Below are 13,456 nucleotides of genomic sequence, written 5' to 3'. Positions count from 1 at the left end.
TCTGGGAAAACCGCATTCCCCGCTGGCAGGAAGCCCAGAACCAGCCCTTCCCCCCTCCCCCCTCACAAGACATTAACACCCTGGGTGCAGGACGAACTCTCTGCAGCCGTGGGAGGATGAATGGGAACGTGTGCGATGTGTGCATGGTTTCTGAGCAAAGCCAGGGCTGTCGTCCCCCCCCCTCATCTCACCGGTTGAAGAGCATCACGGGAAGGACATCAGGCAATGTAAGCTTTTATTTAAAATGCAAAGAAAAACCTTGTTTCTTTATCTCTTTGTATTTATACATATTTTATATTTATATATAGTTAAGGTTTTCACATAGGTAGACCCATGCTTTAAGAAGCAGACTTATAGAGACTATATAGAAAGTTTTTAGAGGGTCACCAAAGGCCCAATTCCTTTCCCAGTCCCTTCCACCCTAACCCTTCCCTCAGTCTTAAAAAGCAGGCTTGCAAATTCATTTCTGGGCACGGCGTGTCAGGGCTCCCTGGGTGTGCCTACCTCACCCCTCCGTGCAGCCTGGAATCCCAGCCGTCAGACTTCCTTTCCAAATCAAGATATTTTTATTTTCGATGCTGTCATCTTTTCTTGGTCCTGCTATAATCACTTTTCTTTTTATTTCTCCTCCTTCCCCCCCTCCCTTCTTTTTTCCCTCTGCAATGATTCCATCTGTTTTATCGCCCCTGCTTTTTCCCCAGTTGCTCCTCTCCGTCCCTTCAGTAGTTCCTGTATTTATTGCCCCTGTTTTTCCGCTTCCTGCCCCTTTCTCTCTTAAGCAGTTCCTGTATCCAGTAGCAGCAATAAACCCTCGGCTGCCCTGGGGCATTTGGACAGTCGGCTGCCCTACTCCGGCTGGCTGGGGGAAGGGGGCGGATGTGCCTCTCCAAAGAAGTGGCCTGCTTGGCCATCCCCATGCAATGCTGCAGCAGCAGGGCAGCGGCTGCTGGGGCAATAATTCCAGTGGTAGGGCAGGCGCCTAATCTGCTTATTCCGCTCCGCTTATATCTATTTATTGCATCTACTTTTCCCCTCCTGCCCCTCTATATTTCCCCAAAAGTTCCTGTATCTTTTTATCACACCTGCTTTTCCTCCACCTGTCACCTCACTCTCTCCCCTCATCAGTTCCTGTATCTGTTTATTGCCCGACTCCAGGTCCTATTTGATTCAGTCCAGGTTTTCTTGTAGTGCATCTTTTGAAGCACCAAAGTCTCTCACTCATGAAACCAGGAATGCGTTCACTTGCTCCTTGGAAACCTGAGGGAAGGGAGGGGGAGTGAACGTTTAATATCAATTTACAGCATCTATATACATTTTGGGGGGGGGGGGGGGAAACAGCTGGGATGACAGATTAGAACATCTCCTCCCACTTCCGTGTGCAGGTGGAGGTTGTGCACGTGGTGGGAGCAGCGTGCGTGTGTGTGTAAATATACAGTTTTCTCAAGCTTCCTCGGAGACCCTAGGCTGAGGAGAGATGGCGGGTGGGCTGTGATAAAGGAAGGGGAAAAGGAAGCAGACCATGGTGGGGGGGGGGTGAGATTGGGGGAGAGGAGCACACAATCAGTGGCAAAGTGGGATGTGGGTGGAGAATAGTTAAACAGCAAAGCCCCCTTCCCCACCCCACCAACCAATCAAAGCATTGACAACAACAAAAAGCAAAACCCAAATATCACTTTGTGTGGTTTGGTTTTTTTTTTAAAGATTTTTAAACCAAAACGGGCATCATCTGAAGCAGTTTTGATCAGGAATAGAAGATGAGGGGGGCTACAGAAGTTGGGCAGCAGCTCTGGGCACCTATGGTGGTAAAGTGTTTATATATATATATATATAATGTACATATACATATACACACACATGCGCACACATGGGCTGCTTGCAAGCTAGCATGGAACATCCAAGTCCCGTCCCTTCCTACCTACCCTCTCCCTCTGCCTTCCGTCTTGCCTCCTCCTTTACTGGAAAGAATCATCCCCCCCCCCAACCCGCTGCCCCCCGCCCCGATCCGCGTCCCTCTCGATCATTTCCGGTAGTTGCCGAACTGGATGGCGAGGCGGCTGGAGACGCAGCGGAAGGTGGCAGGCTGCACTTCCCAGTAAGGCACGGGGTTGTTGAAGAGGCTGATTCCATTGTAGGAGACCCGCTTCACCCCAAAGCCCACGGGGCAGAATTCGTTGACCCCCACCTGCGTGATGTTGTTGGAGTGGAGGTAGACCACCTGCAGTGGAGAGAAGGAGGGGGGAGGGGGTTGGGTGAGAGGATGGCGATTAAATTCCCGCCCATCCGGACCAATTTTCCAACTTGCAGGAGTGATGGCGCCGACCACAATTTCTCCTCCTCCTCTTCCCGCCATCACCAAAAAAATGTAAACCTTTACCTTAGGGGAGAGCCTTATTGTTTTTTAAGCTCCCCCCTCCTTCCATCTTCTTTCCCTCCCCCTGGCAAATGACCCTTTGCTACCCCTGGAAAGAAAAGATTCATCCCCTCAAATTCTGGCAGCTTTATTATTGATAGTACTACTGTAATAAGTAGGGATGTGAATCGGTACCAGACTCGTTTAAAAATGGGGCGGGCCATCCGTTGCTCCTACCATGTGACAGGGGCCGGCCAATGGCACCGATAGCCCCTGTCACATGGTAAGGGCAAAGGGCCATCGGCACCATTTTGATTAGTGGCAGCCGAGAGCGGGAGATCGCTCCCGGGACCCCCGCTGGACCACCAGGTACTTTAGTAAAGTTTTGGGGGGGTTGGGAGGGTGGGCGATTCTAAATAATGAGATTTACAGGGTCGGGGTGGGTTTGGGGGTTGTTTTTGTGTGCCCTTTCTTCCTGCTTTCAGGGACCCCCCCCCCGATATTTGACGAGTTCTAAAATATCGTCCGATATTTTCAATCGTCACAAAAACAATTCACATCCCTACTAATAAGTACCCTTAGCAGAAGGCGTGAAGATTATTACCCTAACTAATGTGCCTTGATACTTTTATTTTATTTATTTAGGTGTTTTATATACCGTCGTTCCAAAAGAAGATCACAACGGCTTTTAATGCAACTGCAACATTACTCCCTGCTTAGATTGGAGGGGGAGGTGGGGGGAAGAGGAATAGATTTCAGACGAGAACCAAGAGGGCCCAGCATTCGACGGTCTGAGGGACTGATACGCAGGCATAAGGGAAAAAGCACAGGCCTGCTTCTACGGCCAAGTCCATAAGCAGAGCACATTCAGGAAAGCTCATCACCCAGTAAAAAAAAGGGCTGCTAGCTGCAATTTTTATGGCTTATCATAAGGCTTGGGGATAACTGCACGGAGCGGCAGTTACTACCCTTAAGAAGCTTGCTGGGCAGACTGGATGGACCAAACTCTGGCGTCATTTCTATGTTTCTATACGTGTATGTATCAAATACTACAGCACTCAGCGGAATAGCTTTCTTTTTATTCTTGTCCATGTTGGAGAGGAGGAGTAGCCTAGGAGTTAGAGAAGCAGATTAAAAGCCAGCATTCAAATCCTGCTGCTGCTGCTTCTTGTCACCTCGGCCAAGCCACTTCACCCGCCATTGTTCCAGGTCTATTCAGAGACACCCCTCCCCCCACCAGAATTAGCAAATGTAAATAACTTAATTTTTGTTTTTTTACTTTATAAAAATAAACATTATTTTATGACAATTCTGCGTCCAGTTAATTCATGTGGCTCTTTATTAGAGGAAAAGGGACCTTTTAGTGATTGGGGCTGGATGGAAAGGGGAAGGGATCCGGAGATGGGGAGAGAAGAGATCTCAGGCAGCAGGGTTAGAGGTATCAGGGATAGAGGAGGATAGCGACATAGAGGGAGGAGAGGAAAAGGGAATCTAGGAAGGAGGATCTAAGGTCAGGAGAAGGACTGCTATTGATCCTCTCTCTCTCTCTTTCACACCCGACACCCCCTCCAGTCCTCTGTCTCTCCAAACACACCCCTCCAATCGCCTCATTCATACAGCACAGCCCTCCCTCCCTCTCTCTCCTGCTTTTGCTCTGATCCTCTCAATTACTCCCTCCCCTCCAAGCCCCACTGCACCTTTCAGTCATGCTCCCTCTTCCCACAACTCCTGAGACCCCTTCACGCTCTCCCTTCAGCCCCGCCTGCACCCCTCACTCACTCTTGCCCCCATCCCCTCTGGAACGGAGGAGTAGCCTGGTGGTTAGAGCAGCAGGCTATAAGCACAGGGAAACCAGGATGCAAATCCCACTGCTGCTCCTTGTGACCTTGAGCAAGGGCCTTCACTCTCCATTGCCTCATGTGCAAACTAGCAGGCCGATGCAGTATATTGTGCTCAGGCTGAGCACACTGTTAGCTCCCGTTTGGCCGCGCGTTTTCGACGAGCTATTTTTACCCCTTATACAGTAAGGGGTAATAGCACGTGCAAAACGCGCGGCCAACCCCCCCCCCCCCCCGAAACTAATAGCGCCCGCAACATGCAAATGCATGTTGATGGCCCTATTAGTCATTTCCGCGCGATACAGAAAGTAAAATGTGAAGCGAAGCCGCACATTTTACTTTCAGAAATTAACGCCTGGCAAAGGCTGGCGTTAATTCCTGCCAGCGCCGGGAAGTGTACAGAAAAGCAGAAAAAACTGCTTTTCTGTATACCCTCCGACTTAAAATCATAGCGATATTAAGTCGGAGGCCCCAAAAATAAAAAAAAAATTAAAAATTAAAAAAAAATTTTTTTTAATCTGCCCGCGGGTTGGAAGACAGATGCTCAGTTTAGCCGGCGTCTGTTTTCCGAACCCGTGGCTGTCAGCGGGTTCGAGAACCAACGCCGGTAAAATTGAGCGTCGGCTGTCAAACCTGCTGACAGACGCCGCTTCTGTCAAAAAAGAGGCGCTAGAGACGCGCTAGTGTCCCTAGTGCCTCCTTTTACTGCGGGCCCTCATTTGCATACGGGCCGATACTGAATCGCGAGCCCAGGAGAGTGGCCTGGGCGCTCACCGGGAGAGCGGGCGCTCACCGGCTCTACCGCGGGTTTTTCTGTATCAAGCCCGTAGATTGTAAGCTCTCTGGGGAGAGGGAAATACCTCCAGTATCTGAATGTAATCTGCATTGAAAGTGCCAATATATATATATATTCTTATTCCTTTCTCTCCCCATCCTACATGGCCTTTCTCATTCTCCACATCCCACAGGCAAATATACACGCAAGCACAGACACTTTCTTTCACTTATCCCCCCCCCCCCCCCCCCCCCATTCTCTGGTCTCTCGTTCATAGCCCTTCCGCTCCACTTTCATGCCCCACCCCCATTTCCACAAACTGGCAGCGCTGCTTTCACATCCCATCCCTTGGCCTCAGCCATTTTTACACCGCCCCCCCCCCCCCCGAAGAAAACACCATTCTAAAAATCATTTTCTAGAACCCCCTCACTCCGTCCTCTGGCTCCACTTCCCTTCAGGATTCCTGCGACCCTCCCTCTCCCTGCAGAATATGGGGGAGAGAGGGAGATTGGCCAGCAGTTCAGTTGTGCCCCAGGAAGCAGAGAAAGGAGACATGGGGGGACGACGACGTGTCGCCGCTGCTCCCGCTGTCAGACCGGGGAGGAGGGAGGGGTTAGGCAGCAAGGACGGGAGGGAATTAAACGCGCCCCTCCTTTTGTCTCTCCAGCCCCGCTCCTCATCTTCCTTGGCGGTGCTCCCGGATCTGACCCATTCTGCGGAAAGGGCTGGATTTTTGGGGCACTGGGTATAAACTGAGGGGGTAATTTTCAAAGAAGTTATGCGCGTAGATGTAACACACTATCGTAGCAATTTTCAAAAACCATTTACCTTTGTAAGGTGCACTTACGTGAGTAAATCCTATGGACAATTCAATGGCACATATTGTAGTGATTTTCAACAGCCCACTCACACGGGTGAAGTGCATTTACTCCAGCAAAACCCAGTTTTACGCATGTAAATGCTTTTTAAACTCAGGCCCTTAGATTGTTAAGCCCTCTGAGGACAGGGAAAATGCCTACAGGAGCTGGATGTAACACACCTTGAACTGCCAATGAAAATTAAATTAAATACATAGGAACGCGTGCACCCAAGAAATTTCTCAAGGCGCTGGCTGATACACCATTGATTCATTTGGGCTGTGTTGGTGTGGTGCCATTTGTGACATCATAGTCAGGATTGGCCAGTGTTTGTGATGTAATTTGTGATGCCACAGCTAGAATGGATGTCAGAGTTAATGTCATCATTCTAGGTTTCCTTCCATCCCCCCCTCCCCCACTGTACAAATGAACCACAAGTAAAATGACAGAGGCAACCTCCTTACTGTTTCTGAAATGGAACCCAGTGACAGGCACATGAACCTGGAGAGGTGTCTCTGTGCCCTGCAAAACTTTGGAAGGTGACTGTGTCTAACAGCAGACACCAGCAGCGCCTACAGAGCACACCCTGTGCTAGCCCGTACCTGCAGCAGTTTGAGGTCCGGGAGGCCTGGAGGCACACGGGACAACTTGTTGTTGTCCAGATGGAGCTCCCGCATCATCGGCAGGAAGTTAAGGCTGCCGTTCTCGATCATGCGGATCTTGTTAAAGCCAAGGCCCAGCCTGCAACCAGAAAAGAGAGGAGAGTGAGAGCAAAGGGAAGGAGGAGAAAGAGGTGCTTTTACCTAGGAAGGGCCTGGTGTGTGTGTATATATGCAACATATCACAGACGATACAGCACGTAACATATACAGGCTCCCTCATATCCCTCCCCCACTCCCAGGGCATTGTGGCTGGTTGCCCAGCACCTGGGGACATCCTTGGCTCAGCGTCCGTCTTGTACCTGTACAGTTTGGAGTAGCGGATCAGATCTTCCAGTTCGATGGCTTGAATCTGATTGTGGTCCAGGTGCAGTTCGTGCAGGGTGTCAGGGAAATCTAAGCAGGAAAGGAAAAACACACACAAAGGGGGACGAGTGTATGGCTAATGGCTGTAGCTCCTGCTCCCAGAGTCCTACCTCCACAGTGCCTCATTCAAAGGGCCTCATGGCTTCCCATCCTGCTTTCATTGGGGAAACCATCATGCCCGGTCCTCAGCCTTTTCCAGGGTCCTCTTTTGCTCCTTTGCATCCAGCTCTTACCAGAAAACTGTCACACACACTTCCTGGCCTTTTCCACGGGTTCCTTCCCCTCCCCCCCCCCCCCCCCCTTTTAGCCAGCTCTCATCAGGGAGTTGTTACAACCGGACCACAGTTTTTTCTTCCAGGGTTCTCCCTTGCTTCCCCAGTTAGAGTCGCCACCTGGCTCCATGGCATGAGGAACAGGCTGATTCAAATCCTGGTTTTATCCCATTGCATGCATACACTCGCACTCCTGCTTCCCTTAAGTCCACGCACGCAATGGGGTAAAACCAAATTATCCTGTTCCTTCTAATATAGAACTAGGGGGCAACCCTACCCTCCCATCCTCAGCTTGCACATGAAAACCTTGGCCATGTGCGGAGGGGTATGGGAATAGGTGAGGACCCGTGTATGGCAAAGAAATGAACTGAACTTGGAACTCGTGACATGGAGAGAACCAGCCAAGGTGAGTGACTCTTGGAGTCAGTCCTGGGGGTGTTAAGCTCCTTTCTCTGAGCAGGATCCATTTAAATGGTAAAGGTGTTGCAGGGCAAGCTCTGCTGAGAGTTTCACCAAAAGGGAAATTTAATGACCAGAAGCTGGAAAAGGATCTTGGGGTCACCTTGGACAATACAACAGGATCCTCAGCACCATGTGTGGCAGTGGTGGTGAAAAAAAATAAATAGAACGTTAGGAAATATTTGGAAGGGAATAGAGAACAAAACTGAGAATATCGTATTGCCCTCTGCATCGATCCATGGTGCGACTGCACCTTGAGTACTGTGTGCAGTTCCTGTTGCTCCATCTCAAGAAACATAAATCAGACTAGAAAAGGTACAGGGAAGGGCAACAAAAAATAAAGGGGATGAAATGACTCCCTTACGACAAAAGGCTATTCAGCTTGGAGGAGAGACGTCTGACAGAGGATATGATAGAATAGGGATTCCCAACTAGTGTGCTGTGGGGAAACCTCAGGAATGCCATGCAATTCTTCCACCTGCAAAGAAAAGACAGGGGCGGATCACAGCTGCCACTGCCAGTGGCAAAATATTTCTCTCTTCTCCCAATCCCCTGCGCTATCCCCCTCTTGCCTGCAGGAGTCAGCGAGCAGCACCATCTTACCTGCTGCCACCTCCTCTTCTGCAGGTTTCCTTCTGAAATCAGAATTGTGTGGGGCCAGCGAGTCTCCTAAGACTATGGAAAACTATGGATTGGCAGCTGTTGGAAACAGGATGCTGGGCTTGATGGACCCTTGGTTTGACCCAGTATGGCATGTTCTTATGAGATTGGACCTCTGCTGGCTTCCCTCTGAAGGAAGCCAGCAGAGGTCCATTAACAGTTATTTGCTGGGCAAGCAGGGGGATCACCTCTTATTTCTGGGAATGAGCAACAGGGAATGGATCACCCAATTAAGATATGCAGGTATTTCTATCTGACCCAGACTGGAGACAGGATGTGGGGCTCAATGGACCCATTGGTCTGACCCTGCATGTCTGAAGTTCGTCTATGAACCTGCAATTTCCATAGTGGCCAGCAGATGGGGTATTTGCTCCACAGAATAGAGCAGGACAGATAACCCTACAATATTTTCCTAAATAACTATCAAGTTCCCGTCTAATGCTGCACACTGTTGCGTCCATGTCAGATGCAAATGCAGAAAATGCACTGAAGTAGCACAGCAGGTGACAGAGGGTGCTACCTTTAGGAATCCCTGTCAGCTTCGACTCTGAAATGCGCAAATAGTTGAGCTTCAGTCCATCAAAAGCCCCAGGTTCAAAGCCGCTGTTCTCCAGAGGGTTCCCACCCATTTCTGCGGAGCAGAGAAGAAAAAAAAAAGAGAAACGGGTTAGACGCAGGAAAGGGGACTGAGACCTGAATCCTATTTCTCCAGTGCCTCCATTCTAATCCCCGGCTCTGCCACATCTCAGCGGGTAATAACGTGTGTACAGAGGGTTTTACATCATAGGCTTTTGATAACTGTAATAAGGCTTTGGGTCCATTAAAATACTTTGGAAGGGAAATGTACTCAAGACATAGTTGATCATATCTGGGGCATTCAGTAAAACAGAGTTCATTATATTGTAGGGCTCTATGGAGCAGAATTGTCTGTATCTAGGGTTTCAGTAAAACAGTGTTGATTGTATGGGAAATCATTGTAATGGATTTACAGTGAAGCAACTGAAATTTTGCAGAGCAAAGTTGACTATGTCTGGGTTTCAGGTGTAACAGAATTGACTGTATCTTGGTGGTGTTGTGGAGCAGAACCAACTCAGCCTAGTATATCTGGGACTTCAGCATGACTAGATTGATTGTATCTGGGGTTTTGATGTAACCAGGTTGACTCTACTCAAGGGTTCGCACCAATGCAGTTGACGTTCTTCAGGCCATTGAAGACATCCTTGGAGACCTTCTTGATCTTGTTTTCGTGGATGCGCAGCTCCACCAGGGAGTGGGGCAGGTTGTGGGGGATCTCTGCCAGGTTATTCTTGGAGATGTAGAGTTTCTGCAGCCTCTGTAGTGGGTCGAAGGCCTTCTCGTGAACCTTGGAGATCTTGTTGTTCACCAGCACCAGCGCCTGAGCCAAAGAACACACACAGGGTCACCCAGCTGCCTCCCTTCTGAAAGTGCAGAGAGAGCCGCAGATTTCGGAAGAAAGATTTAAAACCTCGCCCGTTGCTCCCATCAGATCTGCCCTCATGAGGCTCCCAAGTGTAATGGCTCGTGCACCCGGCTGAATATTATTAGTGCCTGGGCTCTCGAGCACAGCAGAGAGCAAAGATGAGTCTTTGAAGCAATCCCCTCCACACCGTCCATACGCACACGGGAATATTTGTCCGTGCACGTGCATACACTCCATTTAGAACTGGCAGGTATAGTCATGCAATGCAGAAAGGCAAGAGGAAGAGACGGGGATGGCGGATGGGGAGAAAAGGAATGTAGGGGGAGGCAGGAGGAAGGCTGGTAGAAAAGCAGCAAAGAGTGCTGTGATTATTCTGGCGTGGAGGGAGTCCTTACGTAGAGGTGGTTGAGGCCACGAAAATCGTCCTTCCTAATTTCCGTGATCTTATTGTTCTGTAGGTCCAACAGCCGGGTGTCATGGGGGATATTCTTGGGCACACTCATCAGTCCTGGAAAGGAAACACAGCCGTCACCACAGCGGGGGGGGGGGGGCTAACAGGGTAAGCAGCTCTTATTAGGCCATGCTACAGCTCCACCTCCCCCTCTCTGAGACTTAGGAATGAGGAGAAACTCTATGCATGCAAGTTCTCATCCCAGCTCTGCCACCCATGCTCTGTGTGAGCATGGGCAAGTCACGTCATCTCTGTGCTTTGCTTAGAGAAATTGGAACTAGAAGTCCATAAATACAATATGGTGGGTGGGATGGGGAGGCAAATCCAGGACAGAATCAGCCTGACCTTGACGGCCTGCTGCCATCTTCTACTGACATCCTGACTATTACCAACACCACTGCTCTGGGAAACCATTTGCACCTGGAGCCTGTTATGGGAATAGAGCATGAGACACTGGAAAGTTTATCTGGGCTTAGTCTCGGGCTGGAAATTTATGAAGATTTTTGGGAGATGCAAAATAAGTCGGCAACTTCATCTCCCCCAGAGAAAATGAATTGGAACTAGGGGAAGTTTAGGGGGGGAGGGGGGGCGGAGGAGGAAGTCCAGGGGCAACAGTGGCCATTTGCAAATGTTTCACAAGTTTTTGAAGATAACAGAATCTAAAAGATGCAAAATAAATAAATAATTCCAGGTTTTGTTTATTTCAAAAACTGAAAGAGCCTCCCTTGTAAATGCTGGCAGCTGAGTCACGGCTATGGCTGCCACATGACCCGGTTTAACCCTAATGGGCTGATCCAGTCCTGGTTTTTGTCCTTATTGCCTCTAGAGTGCTTGTAGTTTTTGCTTTTCTTAAGAGAAATTTGAATTACGGGACCAAGTGTGGAAAGGGGCCCAAAACAGGCCTTGCTCAGCCTGCTCATAAAAAGCTGGAAAGAGCTGGTATCCTTGGGTCCTAGTCAAAGCCACCTGGATTGAGGATCACTGACTGATGGACGCTCTCTTCAGGTCCTATAAGTTAGTTGAGTCAGGGCCTGGCTCAGATGGGCCATGAGGCAACTCACCGAGATCCGAACACTGGACGACCCGGAGGTGGCACTGGCAGCCAAAGGGGCATTCCCAGTGCGCATTGGTCGGAGGGGTTGGGGTTACTGTGCCAGAGCCCTCTTCCTCATCATTCATCATGGAGAGGCCATCATCCATGGAGAAATCCCAGAATCCTCTCTGCTCGAAGGGCAGGGCCCAGCTCAAGGCTATGGTGACGCTCAGCAACAGAAAGAGCTTCATTCTTCAAGCGAAGATGGGACTGGGAAGAGGAGAAAATCAGCGAGGGGTTATTCCAGAACTGTTTTAGGAAACTGCCACCCCCACTGGTGGCACAAAAACTGCCTAGGATCCTGTGTAGTAGCAAACAGAGAGGCAGCAGTAAGGGGGGGGGGAGGGAGGCAGGAGAAAGTAGGACAGAGAAGGGGAGGGGGTGTGTTTGTGAGTGAGAGGGAAGGAGGGACAATGAGTTTGAGGAAGAGGAGGATCTGTATAGGAGACAGGGAAGGAGAGGCACTAAGATTTAGAGGGAACAGGAGAGAGAGAGAGAGAGGTAGCAGGACTGGAAAAGAGGAAGAGAGACTGTGGGATTGGGAAAGCTGTGTGTCTTGGAAAGGGAGAGTCAGAGGGAACCACAAGGAAATAACTGATACTCCCATTAAAGCAGGTGTGATCTGAAAGTTTCAGACCTGCCACTTATGGCTCCCAGAACCCGTGGCCTCCTCATAAGATGCTTTGACCCTTGTCACCATCCTTCCCCCCACCACCACCACCACCCAAACTCTGCTCCATCCCACCCGGTAAAAGGCAAGTGCATACCTCTCTGCCACCATCCCTGCTGCACTCTCTTGTCTATATCTGCCACCTTCAGGGATCAACAGAAGGCAGATTAAATACTCCTGGTCAGTTTCCCCCTTAATGGCCTTTGTGTCACTCCCTTTGCCCCCCTTCTCCCCTCCCCCTCGCAAGTTGTAATGACACAAGAGGAGAGAAAACACAGTGCTCTTAGGAGTAAGAAGGAGACAGGCAGTAAGGAAGGGAAGAGAGATTTTCTGAAGCTATATTGCTAAGTATGCCTGCTCCTGTCACTGACAGCCTGAGGCTGCTATTGGGCTGAGGTTTTGAGACAGAGTCATTAAGGCATGGGAAGAATTTCTAAACAGTTGAGTCCTGGCCACCCCTGCTGCCTCCTCTGAGATCTGAAGTGCCAAGATATTGCTAAATACCCTCTCATTCTCTCCGCCTCCCCCTCCTCACCATCTCCCCCCCCCCCCCTCCACATCCTTCCTGGAACTTTTCTGACAGTCTTGACTGCAGTTTGTGCAACTTGGATCAATCTGCTTCCCCCAGGAGTCACTCCCAGCCTGACCCACTTAACAAAAGCAGCCCTCAGCCCTTGCTGTTCAGGGGTGGGGGCTGATAATGCAACAACTGACCCTCCCCTTCCCCTCACCCCCCCAACTCCCACCTCTTGTTCCATGCCCACCGCTCCCACCAACTCTTGCTGTGAGACAGCCTGGCGTTGGCAGCACAGATCCTGTGGCCTGGAGACCGGGGCCCTACCACCGGTTCTCACTGTGCAACTGTCCATCGACGACGGCGAATTCTCCCTGGGCCGGTGCAATAAGACAGCCGTTTTCCTAACACACACGCAGTCACATCCCCTGGGCACCTGATGCAGTATTTCAATGAGGGGGCTGCATAAAAAAAAAAAAAAAAAAAGGACACGCCAGGGGAGAATTGTGCATCCCCGGTGCTCAAATGCATTGGGCGCCCAAATCGAGCATCCATTTTTATCCCGCTTCTGCTGGCCGATTTTGCTGAGGTTGCGGAAGACGCCCATGGCTAAGCGTCCCTTGCTATGAGCATCTAAATTGTGCGTCCAGAAGAGGGGTTTTTGGTTTGTTTGTTTTTTTTTTTTAAATCAAACCAATATCCATTTAGTTTTCAACACCGCAAGCAGTAAATTTAAGTGTCACAATGATACTAAGTAGGAGGAAGCACAGAGGACCCATATTTCTTAATTTCTCATGGGCCCTTGACTTGCGGATTGACTTTACACCACCTCCGGGGCTGGAGTTAAATTTGCTGCGTTAAAAAGTGTGTGTTGGGCACCCAGCGATTTTCTGCAACAGGGTACAATAGCTAATAGCCTCGTATACATGTGATGATTTGCACGTGATGAGCGCTATTGTCTATGCATTTGTTTGGGCGTGCGTTTTGGATGCACTTAGTCTCCTTATTGCATCGGGTGCTGGTCTAGCACGTCCCAAATGCGCACCCAACG

At 49.9% G+C, this 13,456-nt stretch overlaps 1 protein-coding gene across 1 annotated transcript in view; it reads right to left on the bottom strand.

Annotated features, from left to right (window-relative positions):
• Positions 1 to 218: 218 nt before the first annotated feature.
• BGN (biglycan) overlaps positions 219 to 13,456 on the bottom strand; it is a 48,225-nt gene continuing 34,987 nt past the window's right edge. Inside the window, exons 2-8 of the mRNA XM_029609161.1 lie at positions 11,190 to 11,431; positions 10,073 to 10,185; positions 9,419 to 9,632; positions 8,757 to 8,867; positions 6,782 to 6,875; positions 6,423 to 6,561; positions 219 to 2,215 (exon numbers count right to left, since the gene is read on the bottom strand). Of these exons, the coding sequence (XP_029465021.1) occupies positions 2,018 to 2,215; positions 6,423 to 6,561; positions 6,782 to 6,875; positions 8,757 to 8,867; positions 9,419 to 9,632; positions 10,073 to 10,185; positions 11,190 to 11,412 (1,092 nt within the window). The 5' untranslated portion in view covers positions 11,413 to 11,431 and the 3' untranslated portion in view covers positions 219 to 2,017. The remainder of the gene's footprint in view (positions 2,216 to 6,422; positions 6,562 to 6,781; positions 6,876 to 8,756; positions 8,868 to 9,418; positions 9,633 to 10,072; positions 10,186 to 11,189; positions 11,432 to 13,456) is intronic.

Source organism: Rhinatrema bivittatum, chromosome 1, assembly GCF_901001135.1.
Source record: "Rhinatrema bivittatum chromosome 1, aRhiBiv1.1, whole genome shotgun sequence".
Classification (NCBI taxonomy): domain Eukaryota; kingdom Metazoa; phylum Chordata; class Amphibia; order Gymnophiona; family Rhinatrematidae; genus Rhinatrema; species Rhinatrema bivittatum.
Note: the sequence above shows the minus strand (reverse complement) of the source record. Positions and strands in the feature narration are given on the sequence as shown.